Below are 23648 nucleotides of genomic sequence, written 5' to 3'. Positions count from 1 at the left end.
TGAACCACAGCTGACTCTTACTCATGTCCATGGACTTCTTCTAGAAACTAAACCCTGTAGATGTGCAAGATACTCGCTTCTACAGTTGTTATTACCCCACTGATTGAAGAAGCTCCATCCAGAATAGTGATCAAGAAATTGGATCGCAGGCTTAATTAGTTGGGCTGACTCCCTTGTAGACAGAAAAGTGGCTGCCTCTAGAGGCACTGTTTATGTTTACTGGCAGTGCCACGTCAGCAGGTGCTGATTAAAACCATCTCATTCTGTGGATGTCAACATCTCCAGAGGCAGTGGAATTGTCTCATTTACTTTGCAGCACTGTTACTAAATTTGGTGCTGGCATTGGTAGCGATCCTGTAATGTAACTATAGCATATATTTTTCCATGTCTTCTACTTTATGGACCATTTGCCACCACTGGTCCTTCCTCGGCTGGGATTATGGGTGCATATTATTGTTCCCAAGTAGTTACACAATTGTCATTGATGCAACTCCATGGTCAGATTCTTAAGAAAAGGAACATAAATGCAAAGGAGTGGGATAAGGTATTAAATGATGCATTCTAATTAAAGTTTGGTACCTTAGTTACTGCTGTTATCTGATGTAACTATCACTGTAAGGTTCACATCCCGAAAACTCTGTTTACCTGCAATACCCTTGGAGCTCCATTGCTGTTAAAGCCGCTGAAATTACTACTCAATATCTGTAGTACAAACAATATTGGCATGGCAGCCATACTTGATAGGTGAGGGAGGCTTATATCATGGCCATATGCTATATATGATTGGGTGCTGAAAAAGAACAGAGGAAATTGACTATCAAGAGGAATTGCTGGGCATTGTGATATGCTAGAAGCAGGAAACCTCAGGATCTATGATTTTAAGAAGAGATGAAATATGGAAAGTAACTTCAGGGGGGGTGTGTGTGCATGCGCATGCCTGTGTGTATATGAGATGGTGAGAAGCCCAGCAGGGAGTTGCAAGAGTATTTACAATAGTGATGTGTGGTCTAGGGAGTAACTTCAGCAGTGAGTGATAGTCAGGCCCAGCAGTGAGTAACTCAAGTAGGAAGGTGTTTCCATAGAGTAAATCCAAGAGGTGGCAAGGCTATGTTAAATCTTCAGGTATGATATATAAAACCCCCTGTAACAAGGAGTTCTCCATGTTGTGAGCCCTGGAAAAAATTCATTGGGAGAAGGGGTGAACTCTTGGGTTAAATAATACATGGTATAAAAGTGAGTTCATATCAGTAAATAATAAATAAATATTAGGATTTTTGTTTTATAGTCTTGTAATGTGCTTTTTTTAATGATAATTTGTTTAGTCTGTGACTTGTTATATTGTGTACACTTGGAAGCTGGCCAGCAGTGAGCTTTATATTCACACCTGGAATTTGATTGCACAAATAATTATGTGGCAGTAAAGCCCTTTTGACTAAAGCAGGGAAGTTACTGTTGTACATTCCACTGTCAAAGTTGGTGAGGTGGTTGTGCTTAACACTGATGACTTCTCTGATGTATTGACAAGCCAGCTGTCAGGGGGCGATTCAAACAACATGTTACATTTTGAGATCACTAAGGTGGAGGGGGAGGGGGGGTGCAGAATCGTGCCCGCTGTGTCCTTTTATTGACATTTTCAGCAGGTGTTGCCAGGTACTCTATAGAAATGTCAATGAGAAAACAGATCAGCCTTTATACTAGTCCCAAAAGAAAATGCCAAATCGATTTAAAAGCAAGAAGGCAGTTGCTTTAACTATAAATTTACTCTGATGTGAGAGGAAGGATGCTATAAGCTGTGTACTGAGTGTTCAATATGCAATGTTGTTTTCAAAATAAGATATAGACAGAAGATGTAATGGGGCAGCTAATTTTTAAAATGTTGCCATTAATTACAAATAGCAATCATTACCTTTTGTAACATTTTTCTCAAATTATTTCATTGCAGTTCCCATAAATGGACATTGTCTCCTCTGATCTGGAAACTGTAATGTTTTTAAATAAACTGCCCTGCATAGCATGACTAATAGTTATCCTATTTGCAGTCAACTGGATTAATGGGTGTCATTAATAAAGTTTTTTATTGATTTCCACTGCTTAAATTCCTGTTTTATTTTCAGGTAGTGAATTGGTTAAAGATACAAAATTCCATTTGAATTTGAGAAAAATACAAACTAAAATTTCCCATTGTTTGTGTGACACTGGATGATTCATAGAGCCCAAGGAAGCCTGGGAGTGGATGAGGATCTGCCACCTTCCCAACGGAGGCTGAGGAGCAGGCCACCTGTGACTTCAGACGAATGGGACCGAGAACTCATGGGTACTGGCCTGAAAAGAACAATGTTCGAGGGGCATCACACTTATGTGCAGCCTCTGAGGTCAGTCTCTGAGAATGTGTAGCAACTGACCGCTGTGAATCTACAGTCCACTGCCCTCATTTGCAGCACCAGGGATGCTTTTCCTTCAGTGCACACATTAATGGAACATGTGGCAGCTTCATTGGAATCTGCAACAGACCCCCACTTAAGAAGAGGGACCAGTCAGTGCCTCCACTTCCATGGAAACAGAGTGGTGGCAGGTGGGGGCAGAATAGATGGTGCTCAATATACCAGCTTCCAGACCCTAGCAGCTGGGAGGCATGCTGCTGTCTCTTGGCTTTCAGGATCTGATAGCTGCTGTTAGACTAGCTGATCAGTGGGACCACAGGCTCCATGTAATGACAATGGCTGGAGTTGACCAGCCTGAGTTTACTTTCACTCAGGACAGCAGCATGCGCCAGGCCTCTGGCCTTCCCTCTCAGAGCACCACACCAATGGCAGATGGGAGGTGACACCAAAGTTGCCCAGGAGCAAGCTCTAGAGATGCAGCCAACAGCGACTATCTCCCAGGAGCAAGTTGCTATGAGAGGAGTGTCACCTCAGTCTCGACCCTTTTGTAGAACACGAATACCTAACCAGCTCTCGTGATACTGGCCCTTGGGTTGCACCTAGGGGAAGCACTAGAATATGCATGTGTAGCTACCTAGGGGAGCTTGGTGTTAGCAAATGAGTAGGTTGGCATGTGTTCACTTTAGACTTTGTTGCATTAAAATAGAATGTGCACTTAAGTCATACTTTGTTGTTCATGGAGGTTAGTCATACAGGAAAGGGTTCACTTATTTCATGCTGACTTCTTCAATCAGGAGATTAATATTGGCACCTTCATGTAGGAGCAAAGGGGCCTAATGTGTTGTCTTAGTGGCGGAATTATTATCCATGTGAACAGGGAGTAGACTTAGTAACCCACAAGGCACTTGCAGAGTCTTAGGGGTCGATTTTGTCGAACCTGTCAGGAAGAAGGCGGGACTTCCCCTTTCGGCTTTCTGACCCGCCTACTTCGACGTCCAGCCAATCCACGCGATTTTCCCTTGATTGACCTTGTTGAGCCCGCCCAGCGGGCTCAGCAGGCCAATTAAGGGCCACCTGGCAACAGGTGACGTCACAGACTGAAATTTCATCTGTCAAAATTTCTGACAGATGAAATATCAGTGTTTGACAGCTGTTTGAAGCTGTCAAACACTGACACTCTGATTTCTAAGATGAGTCCTTCTGCGCAGACTCATTTAGAAATCTCAGCAGCACTAAAAGCTGAAGGCTGTCACTTTTGACAGATCGCAGCCGTTCAGCTTTCAGTTCCGGCTGAGTGCTGCGCTCCCGACGGCTACAGGAAGAAAGGCTGTTAAGGTAAGTAAAGGTAAGTAAAAGTTCTTTACACACTTTAGACACACCAAACACACTTACCTTTACACTCATGCCCCCATCACTCATCTGAGCGCCGACATCGCGACCCCTCCAACTCATTCAACCCGACGGCCCGCTGCTCTAAGCTGGCGTGGTTTGGAGCCGTCGGGAAACCCACACGAAACCCCTCAAAATGGGGATTAGGCTAAAAACTGCCTGTTAACTACCTGTTAACAGGCAGTTAATTGGCACTAATCCCTTCCTGCCTGGTTTCTGCGGGTCCCAGTGCGGGGCAGGTATCCGCCGCCCCTGAAACTTACGTGGGGCGGGGTTTTGGGCGGGATGGTGTCGGGACCCCCAAAGTCGGGATTTCCCCCCCCCCCCCAACACGCCTGAAACCCCGCCTGACGGCTCCCTGAAAATCTAGCCCTTAGCATCATAACGGCACAAAAGGAGGCCATTCGGCCCATTGAGTCTGTGCCAGCTCTCTGTAGAGCAATCCAGTCAGTCCCATTCCCCTGCTCTACCCCCATAGCCCTGCAAGTTTATTTCCCTCAAGTCTCTATCCAGTCTCCCCTTGAAAACATTAGTGTGTCCGCTTCCACCACTTCCATCGGCAGCGACTTCCAGGTCCTCGCCACTCGCTGCATGAAAACATTTTTCCTCACATCCCCCCTGTATCTCTTGCCCAGAACCTTAAATCTGTGTCCCCCAGTCCCTGTACCATCAACTAGTGGGAACAACCGTTCCCCATCTAGCCTATCCAAACCCGTCATAATCTTGTACATCTCTATCAAATCACCCCTCAACCTCCTTTGCTCTAATGAAAACAAATCCAGCTTCTCCAACCTGTCCTTGTAGCTAAGAGCCCCCATCCCTGGAACCATTCTGGTGAATCTTATCTGCACCCTCTCAAGGGCCTTCACATTCTTTCTTGTGAAGAGGTCAGTCAGGGAGGGCAAAGTTTCAAAGGATCAATGCATTGTGAGAACTTCCAGCAAATCTTGCAGTTGCCTGCAGGGTCCTTTGCATGTTTTCACACACAATCTCTACGTTCAGGGAACGGAAGCCCTTCCTATTGAGGGGGTTGTTTGTAGAAGCCCACAAAGCAAAGTTGGTTCCACCTATTGCACCCTGGACCTTGCAAAAAGCCAACAACCTCATAAAGCTGGATGGCTGTAGCTCGCTGCTGCTTTTCTGTGAAGAAGGTCGATGAATTTCCCCAGCTCTCCTGTAAAGTACATTAGTAACCCAATGAACACATCTGCCTAAGAAGGGATCCCGTGGCTGCCTGAACTGATCTTGCATCATAAAAGTTGAGTGTGGTTGTCATCTTCCAAGCCACAGAGAGAACCATGGCTGGTAGAGCTTCCTTATTACCTGTTTGGTGAAGTGCAATTTTCTAATACACATCTCCTCACTAAGGTCTTCATAGGTCCTATGTTAGCTGTATATTCCTGTGGGGGGGGGGGGTAAATATGTGATGGATGTGCCCTACTTAAAAGTTGTAATGTCCTTCTTTCTCCATCCTCTCTTGCTCTTCCTTCTCCTCCTCCATAATAATGGCATGCAAATGTATGCCCATGGAGAATGTCATACCTGCTCCTGAGAAGCCCTCACAGGGGATGTGGGGTCAAAATAGCCCAGTGGTCTCACACTAGCAGAAGAAGTCAGAAGCTGTGTAGGCAGAATACCAAAAGAATTCGCTCCAAAAAATCAGTCTCCGCTGCAGATTTCAGTAGAAATGAAAAGCAGGCGGGCTCTATAACAGGCGCGCAATCCGCTCCACTAGTTTAAAGGTGAAAATTACCCCCATTTGTAAATTGTTTGAGAAGAGCTTCACAGCTTTTCATTCATTAGCATTTCACTGGCTGAATTTAATCACAGGAGCAAAAGAAGTCTTTTGCAATTTCTTGGATTTCTGCTACTTAACTTTTAAAGGCCCATAAACTAAAAGATTTTCAGCATTTGTTGCAGTTGTAACCTTTCAAAATAAGTTGATTTAATCAAACATAACTCATTTTGGTTGAATATTTATGGAGTTTTTAAAATTATTACAGATAATTTGGCTACAGTAACACCCAAGTCCATTGAGGAGCATTTCATCACTCACTTCCCATTTCATCACTTGCTTTCACTCACTCCTCCATCCTGAAGAGTATATTTTGCAAGAATACGGTTTGTTTGGTAATCTAAAAATGGCTTTTCAGTCCTAACAAGCAGTTTCTTTGAATTCTTATTGTGAAACCGCAGCTGCATCAAATCGTTCAGCATTTGTTACTGTGGCAGAATTGTTTTTATATTTCAATTAGAAACAAACTTCATGATTGATCTGTTTCTTTCTCTGAATAGGGTTATTCACCCACATTAAAATAACCTGGTTGTAAGGGCAGCAAGTAGAATGTGCGCTGATCGGCTTATTAAGGCACAAAGACATCAATTCATCACAATTCTTGGAAGCGGCTCAGTGGAAAACTTTGAGAGCATCCTTGATCACTTATTAGCATGGGATCTTCTAAACTGGGAAGAATATGAAAATGTGAAATCACCACGACTTCTGTCTAGTTCCAGTCGTAATCTCCTTGATATCGTAGCATGTAAAGGGACCAGAGCCTGTGAACTTTTTATTGTGGTGTTGGAAGATGTCATTCACAGCTCACAGCTGTCCGATTTAATTCTGGAAAACTATAAGCCTCCAGAAAAGACTGACGAATCTTCAGCATCACCATCATTATTGGCTTCTCAAACTCTTCAAAAACACAGGCCGGACATAGTGAGGAAGCTGCATGGACGCATTGCCGCTGTGTTGGAACTTCTGCGTAGATATGGCCATTTTTCAAAATACGAATGTGATGAGGTTCAGTTGCCAATATACACACCTTCCCAGCAGGTACATGAACTGAGAGAATTATCTGTGCCACTATATAAGGGTGGGGTGAGGGGAGCGAAGGATTACAAAGGCATCAGAGACTGATATCTCTAGTCTTGAGCTTTTTAAAACCCAGATGTTTAAAAAGAGTAAATTATACTTGACAGGAAAATACTGTTTTTATAATGTAATATTGCTACAGGTTGTTCTGAGACTACCTTTCAGCCCTGAAAATAATTAATTAAATGCTAGGCAGAGGACATCATAAGAGGAGTTGTGAAATGTGATTTTATATCTCGCATGCTTATAACTTATTCACAACCTCTTCACATCTGTTTTGGTCAGCCCATGAGTGACATAAAAATCATATCCTGTGGCTGCTTGTCAAGTATTCTGTTTGTGCTATATGTTAGATGATTAATTAAATTGATGTGTGTACTTTGTTAAAATGGGGGCTAAATAGTTCTGTATAGATATTTTATATTTGCCTTGTATTTTTCTGCCTCCTCTAACCCTGCACCTTCCCAGTCTTTGATCCTGTCCTTTTCAAGACTGAGCCCCCTCAAGATGCAGTTTTTTCCTCCATTTCTCCCCGCCTCCACCCTCACTAAATTTCACCCAGAAAGCTCTCAAACTTTTTCATCAACCCACCCACCCTGCTGCATCAACTCCTGACCATCCAACTTTCCCTCTATAGACCTATGCTTTCCAACATCATTATCTGTCCCTAACCTCCAGAATGGTCTTCTGTCCTCCTCAATTGCTGTCACCACCCACTTCCATTGTCTCCACCTACTGTCCCATGGAAACAATCTGAGAAATATATTAAATAAAGGAACCAAAAAGATTGGGAAGATTAATGTGGAGTATGAGAAAAAGACTAGCAGTCAGTATAAAGAGAAATAGAAACTTCTTTTATAAGCGCTTAAGTAAAAGGGTAGTCAAAGATGTAGTGAGAACACAGATACTAAGGAAGCCATCTTATAATTAAAAGTGAAGGAATGGCAAAGGCACGTGATGACTATTTTGCTATCCTGTTTGGCTCCCACAAACACCTTTGCACCTCTGACCTGCATGCCATCAACCATCAAGGCTGCCATCTCAGGCTAAGCCCAGAAGTATGGAACCTGGCTTTCTCCCCACATGTGATCCATCACCAAGATCATTCCTTGCCCCTTAAGTATCTTCCCCTCTGCTTCCAAAACTCTTAACTTTATACTCGTTGATTTGTCCAGTGGTCTCCTTGTGGCCTCCCACCCTCCACAAACTACAACTCATTCAAAACATTGTGGCCACACCCCTATCACCGTCATCCTTGTCACGCTTGACTGGCTCCTATACCTTAGTGGAATTGACTTTTAAGATCCTGGTCCTTGGTTTCAAATCCTTCCATAGCTTCACCCAATCCTACCTCAACAATCTCCTCCATCTGTATGTCTGTGCATGCACCTCGTCCGATGCCTGCCATTCCTTCACCACTTCCTCTGCTCCATCATTGGCAACCACAATCTGCAACTCCCAGCACCTACACCTTGTTATGTTCCTCCCTATATTCAAAAGATTCCTTATGATCCTTTTCGCCTGTACTTTTGCCTCCCCTCCGCCCCCCTACTATTTCTCTTTCTTTTTCCCTCCCCCCTCCCCACAACGCCTGCCCTCGGTTCACAGCCCTATAAAGGACTTTGACATGTTTTTCTGTGTGTGGACTCTATAGAAATGCAAGAATTTGTTGCTGCTGTCTATAAATACTATAGTCAGGATTTCTAGGTATGATTTTAGGTAGTTAACATTTTTGCTCAATATTTTGGCGGAAAGCAGCTTCTTAATGTGAAACAATCCGACATTCTTCTGTGTCAGGGCTCTATATAAATGCAAATTATCGCCTTTTGTTAAAATTGTTGTGTCATTGACGATTGTCACTGCTGTATTGTAATGTATTCATTTGAAGATGAACAGCTGATGCATGTGCATTCTACAGTTCCTGTCATCTCATGCAATGCTATTTTTGCTGTGTTTAATATTTCAATGTTAGGCACGAAAGCTGCTAGATCTCACTAAAGCCAAGGGGGATGATACAGCTCAGATTCTGTTAGACTACATTGAATCTGAACCTGGACCCGTCAAGCCTGTCCTCGGTAAGAAATATCTCCAGCTTCTTAAAATTGATTTTTCTGTCACTGCTGCAGTTGTACTGTAAAACTGTCTGGGAGAGGTTCCTGCTTAGTTAACCAGTAGCATTAAACCTCACTGCTTTCAAATGCAGAAAATGCAGAGCACTGTGAATGTGTGTACTTAAATCACACACAGAGCCCTGCTAATTAGTGTCTGACTGCTAATGCCATTTTTAATATTAGTGAAAACCCATACTGTTCTGCGAGCTTTTTACTAACATAAAAATCACAAAGGTGGCTCAGCAGCTCATTCAGAAAGGACGGCTTTGCATCAGTTGCAGTTATACTACAGCAAATAAGAAGTACAAAATTGGTGAAATTAGCTCCCTGTGGTCTCGTACCCAAAGTGGACATTTGAAATGATGCTAGGTCGGCTGCAGTTACGCTATGCATTGTGCATCGTTGCAAAGACAAAACCTCTTTGTGGTGATGCAAAATGCACAATCTAACTGCTCTAAATGAGACATTTATGCTTAGGCTTAACTTATCTCTTGTGGTTTTTGCACATCGGCAGCATGGTTGCAATGTTTAGCTGCTAGCCTGGCCTGTCCTTTAATGTCACTGCTCGGATACTCTGTGGAGAACTGGTGTAAATTAGAGGCTAATTATTGTGGGAAATATTTCTATATTGGCAGCTTCTTGGGTCCTCTTCTTGCAATTTTAACCACCTCCAGGTTATTGCACATCTGAAAAAGCAGCAGGAAATAATTGTGCATTTCGTAAACTTTAATTTTCAGAAGATTGTTTAGTTGTAATAGATATCTTCTACAAAGTGGAAAGGTTGGAGTGTGACTGAGGAGCTCAAATCTTCAGTGTAACCAGCAGATCTCCTGCGGGATTTCTCACTTTTCAAAACCCATCTTTTCGACCAAGCTTACAATCTAATATCAGACCTCCAAACTGTACTGGAGAATGAAGGCAGACGGCACAGAATTCTGGGTGTGTGTGCCAACAAGCTTGCTAGAAATATCATGCGTGCCACCAGGAGGGAGGTGGCACTAGCACTCAGTGCCAACTCCCTCATTCCCAGGAGTGCAGAGCAGTGCTGGAAAAAGCCCATTGCCTCATCAGGGTAGGCAAGGTAACACACTGGGCGTTCTTCCTTTTCTTCCTTGTCCACCCTGGGCACCATCACACTCTTCACCCTCTTAAAGCAACATTTTCACAATGCACTCTAACCCTTCGCAATGCACTCTGGTTTAGGGAGCCTCTAACTCAGTATCTTGCATTATGGCCAACCAGATCGCCTAAAACTTACATGCACTAAAATCCTTTCCTGCACTTTAATAGGCTCAAAACGCCACACCTCTTACATCAGCTCTCCCATGCTACTTGGCACACATTCCAACTGCTAGTCTTTCCTTCATTATCTTCTTGCAGGAGAAATTGGCACACAATGTTCACCAGAGCCAGGCCACTAGAGGGGACATCCCCACTTTTAAATTCCTCATGTCCTACAAGGAGAAGGCAATGTAGCTCATGGGGAGGCATTTTGCTCTTGTGGGAGATGACGAGGTTGGTGGCATATTATCGGTGCCAGGTTAGTGACTGAATATCTAAAGTAAGAAAGAACTTGCATTTATATAACTCCTTTCATGACCTGAGCACATCCCATACTGATGCCGTCATTCCTGGGAAGCTCCACAAAGACACAAGCTTCCATCTCCTTCTCTGACTCCATAATGCCAAGAGAATATTACTCACCCATTCTTAGATTCTACCTTTTTTCCTAATCTGGAAATTGAGATATATAAGGGCTGAACAGTTTACCAATCAGATAGCTGTATGTATGGGATCATTTTTTGTTGTTTTCCAATTAGAAATTATATTTCTGGTGGTGATGATGGGGGTTATCGTCTTATCTGTGAGTGATGTCACAACAGACATGAATTATAAGGCCTGTGAGAACTGGATTCCTCTCTAAATTACATCCCTATTCCACCCTCCCCTCCTTGCATCCTTGTTCTGTCCTTCCAGGCCAGGAAATCTTGTGGTCCTTTTTTTTAATTGTTCTGTCCAGAGGTGACTGACAAAACAAGATGGCGGCCAAATAGATTTTCAAAAGATATTTGGCCAATTTTATTGGTGCCTGTTCTCCTTTTTAGGTATCTGTTTCCTGACTGCTGATTCTTGATTGGTAGTTTTCATTATTGTTTTTGATTGGCTGAACATGGGAATCACCCGAAGGCATAACTGTCCTTACACTCAAGATCTATGTACACCCAGAAGAGCTTTCCCCAGCATTCTTGGGCTGCATGGTAGCCATACGGAAAGCTTGATTTCCATGCTGACTGCAAAAACTACAGAAAAACACTGACTGTTTTATATGACACCTTTCACTTAGCATTATGTTCTAAAAAGCTTTACAAAGGAGAGCAATGAACACTGAACAGCAAGTAGGAGGGAAGTGACTCGAGTCAAGGTCAAAGATGTGAGCCTTGAGGATGATTTTGAAGGTGGACAGAGGGGAATCAAGGCAGAGATTTAGGAAGAGAATTCCTGAGTGCAGGAGCATTGTTATTGAAGATTGGTGAAGGACAATAGTTTTGAATGGGGATTGGGAGAAGCAAAGCCTGAAGAAAGGGATAATTATATGATTCCCGTGACTATTGGGTCAAAGAGTGGTAGTTGAGTAGTAAAGATTTGGGTTTGGAGGGGATCAAAAGTGCAGGTGGGTCCCATACCTTAATTTTTGAGACAAAAAAGTCTGAATAACAGCAATTGCCAGCTACACACTTGCCCTATAATTCTACTGATGAAAGCTTTACCTCTGCCAGTGATCCACAGCCCTTATCTTTCAATTTCCAGGTAATACTGGCTCATTCTAGAATTGAGCATTTGTGGCAGCTTCTTTCCTGTGTCATTGGCCCATAATTTGCGGTCAGCGGCCATGTGACGGCGATCACCGCTGACCTCGAAGAAAGCTGCCCACTGATATCCCTGTGGAAAAACATTAGCAGCTGAATGGAGATAAAACTGACTGATACAGCACATGAATGGGTTTCCACTTTAGATAGAGTGGAACAAAAGATCCATTTTGGAAAATATACAGATTTATTTCAATAAGCTTTGAAAAATTTCTACTGCTTTGCAAGAACAAACTATTACAATTCTAAAGAAATTTGCAAACGTTAAGTCTGTAAATTTGTTTATCTGTAGTTTCATGGCAATTAATCACGTTGAGAAACCGTGTCTGCTATTAGATTAATAGAATTTGTTGCTAAATAGTAATGTACTTTTTAATGTCTGTTATTCACAGCACATTCAGTAGACTTTTTGCTGCTCTTTTATTTCTGACTGCTTCTTGTAGAGAAGCTCAACACTTTGTGCCTCAGAACTATAATTAACAAAGCTTGTGGCTTACCTAACAACCCAGCTACTTAACAATGATCCCCAGCTGCCTGCCTGCCAATTATACCAATATTGTGCCCGTACCTACTGTTCGAGAACTCTGCAATGCAGAACATTGTGCGGATTGTGTTTCAGTTGCATTGCCTAGGCATCTTGGGTAAAGCCTGCCTGGCCCTAAGTTATTTGCGCTGTAGAGCTGGCTCGCTTCGTGCTTCTCAACCGTCTGAATTATGAGGAAAGACAGATTTTAAAAAAGCTTCTCAGCCTGGATAGGAGGTGTCTGAAAGATGATTTTATCATCGGAGTGATTATTTGCACAAACAAATGAGTCATTCTGCGCATGCACACTATATGAGACGGGACCGAAACACCACCCCGCCCCCCCCCCCCCCCACCGGAGCCATACGTGCGCACCCCATGTTGCGACTGCGCATGCGCCTAGCTGCAGGGCTGTGGTCTGAACCACGTTTCCTGTAGGCCCAGCTCAAATCTGGAGCCCATTCACTAGCTGTAGGCCCAGCTCAAACCCCCAGCCTGGAGCCCATTCACCGAGGCCCAGCTCGGTAGGGAGAGAAGGTCAGGAGCTGGGGTGCAGGGAGAAGGTCAGGAGCTGGGGTGCAGGGAGAAGGTCAGGAGCTGGGGTGCAGGGAGAAGGTCAGGAGCTGGGGTGCAGGGAGAAGGTCAGGAGCTGGGGTGCAGGGAGAAGGTCAGGAACTCGTGATGGTGGTGGGGGGAAGGTCAGGAACTCGTGGTGGGGGGAGAAGGTCAAGAACTCGTGGTGGGAGAGGTCAGGAACTCATGGTGGGGGGAGAAGGTCAGGAACTCGTGGTGGGGGAGGGGAGGTCAGGAACTCGTGGTGGGGGGAGAAGGTCAGGAACTCGTGGTGGGGGAGAGAAGGTCAGGAACTCGTGGTGGGGGGAGAAGGTCAGGAACTCGTGGTGGGGGGGTAAGGTCAGGAACTCGTGGTGGGGGGGTAAGGTCAGGAACTCGTGGTAGGGGGGGTAAGGTCAGGAACTCGTGGTAGGGGGGGAAGGTCAGGAACTCGTCGTGGTGGGGGGAGAAGGTCAGGAACTCGTGGTGGGGGGATAAGGTCAGGAACTCGTGGTGGGGGGGAGAAGGTCAGGAACTCGTGGTGGGGGGGAGAAGGTCAGGAACTCGTGGTGGGGGGGAGAAGGTCAGGAACTCGTGGTGGGGGGGAGAAGGTCAGGAACTCGTGGTGGGGGGAGAAGGTCAGGAACTCGTGGTGGGGGGGAGAAGGTCAGGAACTCGTGGTGGGGGGGAGAAGGTCAGGAACTCGTCGTGGGGGGGAGAAGGTCAGGAACTCGTGGTGGGGGGAGAAGGTCAGGAACTCGTCGTGGGGGGGAGAAGGTCAGGAACTCGTGGTGGGGGGGAGAAGGTCAGGAACTCGTGGTGGGGGGAGAAGGTCAGGAACTCGTCGTGGGGGGGAGAAGGTCAGGAACTCGTGGTGGGGGGGAGAAGGTCAGGAACTCGTGGTGGGGGGGAGAAGGTCAGGAACTCGTGGTGGGGGGAGAAGGTCAGGAACTCGTGGTGGGGGGAGAAGGTCAGGAACTCGTGGTGGGGGGAGAAGGTCAGGAACTCGTGGTGGGGGGAGAAGGTCAGGAACTCGGGGGAGAGAAGGTCAGGAACTCGGGGGGGAGAAGGTCAGGAACTCGTGGTGGAGGGATAAGGTCAGGAACTCGGGGGAGAGAAGGTCAGGAACTCGGGGGGGAGAAGGTCAGGAACTCGTGGTGGAGGGGAGAAGGTCAGGAACTCGTGGTGGGTGGGGGAGAAGGTCAGGAACTCGTGGGGGGGAGAAGGTCAGGAACTCGGGGGAGAGAAGGTCAGGAACTCGTGGGGGGGAGAAGGTCAGGAACTCGTGGGGGGGAGAAGGTCAGGGACTCGGGGGAGAGAAGGTCAGGAACTCGTGGGGGGGAGAAGGTCAGGAACTCGTGGTGGGCGGAAGGTCAGGAACTCGTGGTGGGGGGAAGGTCAGGAACTCGTGGGGGGGAGAAGGTCAGGAACTCGGGGGAGAGAAGGTCAGGAACTCGTGGGGGGGAGAAGGTCAGGAACTCGGGGGAGAGAAGGTCAGGAACTCGTGGGGGGGAGAAGGTCAGGGACTCGTGGGGGGGAGAAGGTCAGGAACTCGTGGTGGGCGGAAGGTCAGGAACTCGTGGTGGGGGGGAAGGTCAGGAACTCATGGTGGGGGAGAATGTCAGGAACTCGTGGTGGGGGGAGAAGGTCAGGAACTCGGTGGGGGGGAGAAGGTCAGGAACTCGTGGTGGGGGGGAGAAGGTCAGGAACTCGTGAGGGAGGAGAAGGTCGGGAACTCGTCGGGGGGGAGAGAGAATGTCAGGGACTCGTGGGGGGGGGAGAAGGTCAAGAACTCGTGGTGGGAGGAGAATGTCAGGGGCTCGTGGTGGGGGGGATGGTCAGGAACTCGTGGTGGGGGAGAAGGTCAGGACCTCATGGTGGGGAGGGAGAAGGTCAGGAACTTGTGGTGGGGGGGAAGATCAGGAACTTGTGGGGGGGGGAGAGAAGGTCAGGGACTCGTGGTGGGGAGAAGGTCAGGAACTCATGGTGATGGGGGGTAGAAGGTCAGGACCTCGTGATGGTGGGGGGTGGAGAAGGTCAGGAACTCGTGGTGGTGGGGGGGGTGTCAGGAACGTGATACAGGTCTAAAGGATGGGGATGAGAGTGAGAACATGATTCAGATGGGAAGACGGATCACGTTCCGTCCCCCCCCCCCCCCCGTTAGACGTGGATCGCGTTCTTCCAACCCCACTCCCTTTACATCTGAACCACGTTCTCCCTCTCCTCTCTCTAGATCACGCTCTTGACCATGAACAGCAGTGAGTTGATTTCTCAGAAAGCCTGGCATGTGTGCGGCAAGTGACACCATTGGACTGGTGAAATCCAGAAGTCAGGACACTGTCACTATTCACTTTGTACCCAATAAACCTGTTAACAATCCGTGACCCACACACCATGCCCCATCAGTCACCGCAGCTCCCACCCAGAGTGTTTAGTTTGACGGAGTGATTAGCGACACTGTGGGTACTTCCAGTTGACCGTATGAGCCAGGCCACTTGATGATGTCAGTCTCAGCACATGCTAAAAATCTATGGTACTGCGAGTGATGTCCCTTGCAATGATGTCACCCTCGTCTGTTCTCATTGAATGAAACGCGCCTCACTAAACCAACCTTGCAGCTCAAATTATGTAAAATAGTCACTGCTATGGATTTCACTCAGTAAATCAGGCAGCATTTACAGAAAGAGAAACAGAGTTAACGTTTCATGTTCTGATAAAAGGTCATCGACCTGAAACGTTAACTCTGCTTCTCTCTCCACAGGTGCTGCCTGACTTGCTGAGCATTTCCAGCATTTTGTTATATAACTCAATTGATGATTGGGAGGAGATCAACAGGGCAGGCCGTACGTGGACATGTGAGAGTTGCCTTGCTTTTCTAGGTGACCCTCCAGATTATCAGCTGGACGCCACTCTCATGGCTGCACTTGGCTCGGGGAGCCTGCCTGTGACAATGACTGGATCAAATGACACATTGCAGAGACTTTGAATTACTCTCCAGCAGGCAGGATCAAACTACACATTTCAGACAAACTGTTGGATGTGTTTGTCCGCCAAGGGAACCAATCAGAAATCAGGTCCAACCCATTTGTGGTGCAAATAAACGCAGCCTTTTATTGCGATGTATAAGTTAGTGAAGGAATGGAACAGATAATGGTGTCATATTACTTTAAATTGTGAGTAGAACAATAAGAATCTTTTGCTGCAAACATGTTCCTGCTGCAAACAACATGGGCCACTAAACAACGGGAGGGAGGATGGCATTTAAAAAAATTCATTCACAGGGTGTGGACATCGCTGGCAAGGCCAGCATTTATTGCCCATCCCTAATTTCCCTTGAGAATGTGGTGGTGAGCCGCCGCCTTGAAGTGCCGCAGTCTGTGTGGTGAAGGTACTCCCACAGTGCTGTTAGGTAGGGAGTTCCAGAATTTTGACCTAGCGACGATGAAGAAACGGCGATATACTTCCAAGTCAGGATGGTGTGTGACTTGGAGGGGAACTTGGAAGTGGTGGTGTTCCCATGCGCCTGCTGCCCTTGTCCTTCTAGGTGGAAGAGGTCGCGGGTTTGGGAGGTGCTGCCGAAGAAGCCTTGGCGAGTTGCTGCAGTGCATCTTGTAGATGGTACACACTGCGGCCATGGTACGCCGGTGATGGAGGGAGTGAATGTTTAAGGTGGTGGATGGGGTGCCAATCAATATTACAGGATGGTAAGACAGTGTACCGATAGTAGTACGAAGGTTGCAGTGAACGCCATACCTTTTAAATATCTCTCTCTTTTTTAGATAAAGTTTGCTTGAAGTATCAGGAAAAGTTGAGTTCTACATTGGCTGCTCAGTCCCGATTTCTAACAAACTATGCAGGAACTGAAAATATGTGCCTGGAGGATGTTTATGTGGATTGTATCTTGGAAATATCCAACACTGCTGCTGAAAATGGCTGCTTGCGGTTCCTTATTGGACTGGAAGACATCTTTGGACCAGATGGGATATTAAATAAAGATGCAGATACTGTGTTGATCGCTGGGGAAGCAGGAAGTGGGAAAAGCACTTCACTGCAGCAAATGCAACAATTATGGGCAGCCAAACAAGCATTCCAGGACTTCACATTTGTATTTGCTTTCAGCTGCAGAAGGTTAAACTTCATTGATAAACACATTTCACTTAAAATATTACTGTTTGAACATTGCTGCTGGCCTGATCATTACCAAGATGAGGTTTTCCAATATATCCTGGACCACCCTGAAGAAATCATGTTTATGTTTGATGGGTTTGATGAATTTAAATTCCAATTTACAGATGAAGAAAGGCACTGTTCTCCCACCAAGCCCACCACTGCACTGAATCTGATCTTTAATCTCCTCCAAGGAAACTTAATGAAAAACACTAAAAAAGTTATGACCAGCCGGCCAACTGCAGTAACCGCCATTCTAAGAAAATATCTGCAGAAAGAGATTACTTTAAAAGGTTTCTCACGGGAGGGAATCAAAATGTTCATAAGGAAATGCCACAGCAACTCATCAAGTGCAGAACATATTTTATATTTTATCGAAGCAAACTTGGCTCTTCATGGGCTCTGCCATGTGCCCTTCTTCTGTTGGATTGTGTCCAAGTGCCATGAGCAGTTAATGCAGAATGGCAGTAATTTCACTCAGACTATGACTGATGTTTATCTGCTGATTCTGGAGCACTTTTTATTGCATTTTACACACAACAGCCAGGGAATGAATGAAGTTCTACCGAGCCAAGTTGATACAATCCTCCATCTTAGCAAATTGGCACTGGATGGTTTAACCTCTTGCTGCTACATATTCTCAGCTGTACAGCTACGAGAGGCTGAGATATCTGAAGAGGACATTTCTTTAGGGTTCCTTGTCCATAGTCATAGTTTTTCCCATGCATCTAGTGCAGTTAATAATAGGAATTATGAGTTTCTTCACATCACTGTCCAGTGTTTCTTTGCTGCACTGTACATCACTTTAAATGATGATGTGGGACAATCGACTCTTTACTCATTGTTCAAAGCCAGACAGAAAAAAACATCCTCATGCATGATGTCAGCAGCCTGCATTATAGGTTTCCCATGCTATTGCCACCAGTCTCATGAACAACATGAAAGGAGAAGTGAAACTATGTTGCAAGAAGCAGAGAGATCAAATCTCCAAATAACAGCGAGCTTTGTTTCTGGGCTTTTGTCTGGTAGGCACAGGAATCTGATGGGGAAGTCCTCTTGCATACAGAAGCAGTCCGAGAAGTACAAACTGGTTAAAAAATACTTGGCAAAGAGCATACAGAAACACTTCCTATCTATACCACCAGCTGTTGGTGGGGAGAAGAAAAGCATGCATGCATTGCCAGAATTTGTATGGTGGATCAAATGCATTTATGAAATGCAGGACAGTGATTTGGCCAAACAAGCTGTAAGTAAACTGGAGGTGGATCACTTGAAGTTGACCTATTGTGGAATAGGGCCAGTTGAGTGCACTGCCCTTGCTTATGTCCTCAAACACTTGAAAAATCCTGTGGGATTACAGCTGGATTACAACTTGGTTGGTGATGCAGGAATTGAACAGCTCCTTCCCTGTTTGGACATTTGCCAGTCTATTTAGTAAGTGTTTTTTAGCTGGAAATTACAGTTGCCGATATTAGCAGAGGTATGCTTAATGTGTTCTTGTGACATTCCTTTGTCTGCTATTTTGGGAAAGATGTTAACCTAAAGCTCAGAAGTCCAATTAACTGCACTAGTCTTTTGTTGCTATGTATTCTCATCTGTACAGGTAAGAGAGACCGAGATATCTGAAGAAGAGTTCCTTGTTCATAGTCATAGATTTTTTATTAAAAAAGACAGGAATATTGTAGGACCATGGTATGCATTTTCCCCCAAATATTGGAAACAAGTCATTCCTAGGCATTGGTTTGGGCACACACAGGGGTGGGTGGTGGGGAAAAATAATATAAATTAATTTAAACATAGAAGATAGGAGCAGGAGTAGGTCATTCGGCCCCTCGAGCCTGTTCCACCATTTAATGAGATCATGGCTGATCATCCAAATTCAATACCCTGTCCCTGCTTTCTCCCCATATCCCTTGCTCCCTTTAGCCTTAAGAAATATATCTAACTCCTTCTTGAATATATTTAATGAATTGGCCTCAACTGCCTTCTGTGGTAGAGAATTCCACAAGTTCACCACTCTCTGGGTGAAGAAATTCCTCCTCATCTCAGTCCTAAATGGCTTACCCCTTATCCTTAGACTGTGACCCCTGGTTCTGGACTCCCCGCCATCGGGAACAACCTTCCTGCATCTAGTCTGTCTAGTCCTGTTAGAATTTTATAAGTTTCAATGAGATCCCCTCTCATTCTTCTAAACTCTAGCGAATATAAGTCTAATCGACCCAATCTCTCCTCATACATCATTCCTGCCATCCCAGGTATCAGTCTGGTGAATCTTTGCTGCACTCTTTTCATGGCAAGAACATCCTCCCACAGATAAGGCGACCAAAACTGCACACAATACTCAAGGTGTGCTCTCACCAAGGCCCTGTACAACTACAGCAAGACGTCCTTGCTCCTGTACTCGAATCCTCTCGCTATGAAGGCCAACATACCATTTGCCTTCTTAATCGCCTGCTGCACCTGCATGCTTACCTTCAGCGACTGGTGCACAAGGACACCCAGGTCTCGTTACACTTCCCCTTTTCCCAATCTATTGCCGTTCAGATAATAATCTGTCTTCCTGTTTTTGCCACCGAAGTGGATAACCTCGCATTTATCCACATTATACTGCATCTACCATGCATCTGCCCAATCACCCAACCTGTTCAAATCATACTAGAGTTTATCTGCATCCTCCTCACAGCACACACGCCCACCCAGCTTTGTGTCGTCTGCAAACTTGGAGATATTACATCTAGTTCCCTCATCTAGATCATTAATATATATTGTGAATAGCTGGGGTCCTAGGACCGATCCCTGAGGTACCCCACTAGTCACTGCCTGCCACTCAGAAAAAGACCAGTTTATTCCAACTCTTTGCTTCCTGTCTGCCAACCAGTTCTCTATCCAAGTCAGTACCTTACCCCCAATCCCACGTGCTTTAACTTTGCACGCTAATCTCTTATGCGGGACCTTATCGAAAGCCTTCTGAAAGTCCAAATACACCACATCCACTGGTTCTCCCTTATCTATTCTACCAGTTACATCCTCAAAAAATTCCAGTAGATTAGTCAAGCATGATTTACCTTTTGTAAATCCATGATGACTTTGTCCGATTCTGTCACTGTTTTCCAAGTGCTCTGCTATTACATCTTTTATAATGAACTCTAGCATTTTCCCCACTACCGTTCAGATAATAATCTGTCTTCCTGTTTTTGCCACCGAAGTGGATAACCTCGCATTTATCCACATTATCCCAGTTTTCTCTCTACCACCTTTTTTAAATAGTGGGGTTACATTAGCTATCCTCTAATCCATGGGAACTATTCCAGAAACTATAGAACTTTGGAAGATGACCAGCAATGCATCTACTATTTCTAGGGCCACTTCCTTAAGTACCATAGAATGTAGATTATCAGGCCTTGGGGATTTATCGGCCTTCAATCTCGTTAATTTTCCCTAACAACATTTCCCTACAAATACTGATTTCATTCAATTCCTCCCTCTCATTAGACCCAATGTTCCCCGACATCTCTGGGAGGTTATTTGTGTCCTGCTTTGTGAAGACAGAACCAAAGTATGTATTTAATTGGTTTGCCATTTCTTTGTTCCCCATTATAAATTCCCCTGATTCTCACTGCAAGGGAGCTACACTTGACTTCACCAATCTTTTTCTCTTCACATATCTATAGAAGCTTTTACAGTCAGTTTTTATGTTTCCTGAAAGCTTACTCTCATAATCTATTTTCTCCCTCTTAATTTGAGTTGTGTTTTGTGGCGATGAATAGGTCTTAAAAAATGGACTTGAGAATTATTTTAATGATAAGCGCTGGGTTTAGTGAGGCGATATGGTATCCGTTGACTTGTTAGCCCTGTCAAAGACTACAAGAAATGTTTCTCCTGTACCCAAGTTCTTATCTTTGAACTGAGGTTTTAGCCTTGGCTTAGTGCTAGCACTCTTAACTCTGAGTCAAAAAGTCGTGGGTTCAAGCCCCGTTCCAGATACTTGAACACATCTAGGCTGACACTTCAGTGTGTTACTGAGGGAGTATGCACTGTTACAGGTGCTGTCTTTTGGATGAGACGGTAAACCGTCTGCCCTTCCAGGTGGACATAAAAGATCCTTTGGCACTATATGAGGAAGAGCAGAGAGTTCTTCTGGTGTCCTGGCCAACATTTATCCCTCAATTAACACCACCAAAACAGATTATCTGGTCATTTATCTCACTGCTGTTTTTGGGACATTGTGTGCATATTAGCTGCTGCAATTCCCTGCATTACAACAGTGACTGCACATCAAACGTACTTCATTTGGAGTGCTTTGGGATGTTCCGAGATTGTAAAAGATGCTATATAAATGCTAGATCTTTCTTTTTGGGTGCTTTTGAGCACTAAAAATCTGCATGTTTATACCTAAAGAACATTGTCTACTTTCCTGATGCTAAATATTATAAAATGACAAAAGTGGAACAACAGGCCAGCATAGTTCAGAGATGTCATGTTACCTGAAATGCGTGAAATGGGGGAAGGTCAGTTTACAAAAATGGTGGCTTGTCCATTCAATGAATTGTGACCTATTTTGCAGGTATTATATTCCAGTCTCCATGGTATATTTAAAAATATTATTTTGCCATGCTTCAGGCTTTCTGCTAATCCTTACGTTTGAACAAAGATTCAGATATTGGTTTCCATTCTGCTCAATTGAAGGTCTGACCTTTGTTTCAACTGCACATAACATTGGGCTGGATTTTGCTGTAGAAATAATGGCTGAGGCCCACAGTATTCACCGTTATTTACATGGAAATTAGACAGTAACTTCCAGTGATTGCGCGTGCGCAGTTAAATGTGGACATTGCTGTCCGTGATGCGACGTTCCTCCGAAAGTTTCCCGAAACGGCATCTCACTGCCTGACTCGCTATTCAAATACATTGAACGGCGTGAAGTTGTTGTACTTACCTCATAATTACAGACTAAACTCAGCAGAAAAAGTTAGTGCTTGTCCATTCCAATGTAAGTATCCTTTTCACAGCGTGATTAGTCTTAATTACTGCCAAACAACCGCTCTGGCACTGAAAATTAACTTATACAAATGTGGAGTCTCATTCCTTCAGATTTCTAGTTCTTGATTTAAAAAATAAATTTAAATAAAAACATTTTGTTTTACTTTTTCTTTCTGCCTCTTATCTCTCTCTCTTAAGCCAATCTTTCTTTCCCTCTCTTTACTTCACTCTCTGTACTTGATTTGACATTGAATTCACTACAGGTAGACTATCCTTTATCCGAAAACCTCGGGACCAGCCGAGTTTCGGATAAAGGAGAATTTCGGCTTTCGGAAGGTGGGTCGGCGGGGGTCCGCGGGGGGGTCGGCGGGGGGTCGTGCGCACGACTTACGCTGACGCTCAGCGTAAGTCAGTCGGGGTCGGCGGGGGGCGGGGGGGGGGGGGGTCGGCGGCTGGCGGGGTCCGCGGGGGGGTCGGCGGTTGTCGGGGCTGGCGGGGTCCGCGGGTGGGTCGGCGGTTGTCGGGGCCGGGGGGGTCGGCGGCTGGCGGGGTCGGCGGTTGTCGGGGTCCGCGGGGGGGGTCGGCGGTTGTCGGTGTCCGCGGGGGGGGTCCGCGGGGGGGTCGGCGGTTGTCGGGGCCGGCGGGGTCCGCGGGGGGGTCGGCGGCTTGCGGGGTCCGCGGGGGGGGGTCGGCGGTTGTCGGGGCCGGCGGGGTCCGCGGGGGGGTCGGCGGTTGTCGGGGCTGGCGGGGGGGTCGGCGGGGGGTCGTGCGCACGACTTACCCTTTATCCGAACTTCCGCAACCGGAACCCTCTAAAAGCCGAAGGTTTTTTCGTTCAGCGTAAGTCGTACGCACGACTTACGCTGAACGAAAAAACCTTCGGTTTTTCGAGGGTTTCGGTTTTCGGAAGTCCGGATAAAGGGTAGTCTACCTGTATTCTAACTCGCACTAAGGCCGCGATTTTACTGGCGCCCAGAGGGCGGGTTTGGAGGTGGGTCCGGAGTTAAAATCAAAATGATTGATGATGGGTTGCGAACCCACCGCCATCCCGCCTCCACGCAACTTTATAAAGTGTCGGGTCTGCAAGTTCTGATCAGACCCGACACTAAGCGGCGGGAAAGCCACTTAAGGCAGTTAACAGCTTGTCAACTGTCTGGATAATCCTATTTTGAGAGGCTCTTCCCATTTTGCAACATTTTCAGCGTGTTGCACATCGTGCGACAAACACATCTGATTGTACCGGGTTCAGCAGTTAGCTGAATAGTTGACAGCTGCTCCTGCAGCATAAAAGCTGACCTGTAACATGAGTTCACTTTCAGATGCCAGAACTTTGTGTTTTGAGGATCTGGAACACATTTTGCAGGTGTATTGAGGTTGTAAGTGTTTAATTTGAGATCCATATGCACTGTGACCTCCTTGGAATACCCTCTGCCCACATTGACTGAGCGCTTATAACATCTCTTCCTCAACTGAGATACATATCAGCGGGATGGGAACCATTTATACCCTCTCATCCTGGTCCTCCATATCGAAGGTAGAGCAGCCGCGGCAGCAGCAGAACCAAGTACACCAGCAGTGCCAACAGGAACGCCAACCTTCTCCTCAGCCACCTGATGCGGCACAGGGCATCAGCACAGGGCTGCACCGCGCCACAAGAGATGCCCCCAACACAGCGTTTACAGGCAGAGGATGAGCGTCCTCAACATGAGTGAGCAGCAGTGCCAAAGGAGGCTGAGACTTTCACGAGAGGTAGTCGCTGACATCTGCACAATGCTGCACCAACAGCTGCAGCCCAGAGGAGCGGAT

At 45.9% G+C, this 23648-nt stretch overlaps 1 protein-coding gene across 4 annotated transcripts in view; it reads left to right on the top strand.

The window, feature by feature from the left end:
* The window catches only part of nod2 (nucleotide-binding oligomerization domain containing 2), a 42432-nt gene that overhangs the window by 2883 nt on the left and 15901 nt on the right, over positions 1-23648 (top strand). For 3 of the 4 annotated variants that reach the window (XM_085991451.1, XM_085991453.1, XM_085991455.1), the window contains exons 2-4: positions 6066-6603; positions 8615-8717; positions 16475-18296. In XM_085991451.1, coding sequence (XP_085847577.1) covers positions 6115-6603; positions 8615-8717; positions 16475-18296 — 2414 coding nt within the window. In that variant the 5' untranslated portion in view covers positions 6066-6114. Of the gene's footprint in view, positions 1-2100; positions 2373-6065; positions 6604-8614; positions 8718-16474; positions 18297-23648 lie in introns of those variants that run through there. The other variant, XM_085991452.1, reaches the window with a different exon arrangement.

This window comes from Somniosus microcephalus, chromosome 6, assembly GCF_052327205.1.
Source record: "Somniosus microcephalus isolate GS21.2 chromosome 6, FLI_Smic_1.0, whole genome shotgun sequence".
In the NCBI taxonomy this organism is placed as follows: Eukaryota; Metazoa; Chordata; class Chondrichthyes; order Squaliformes; family Somniosidae; genus Somniosus; species Somniosus microcephalus.
This window is presented reverse-complemented; position numbering and strand designations above follow the sequence as displayed.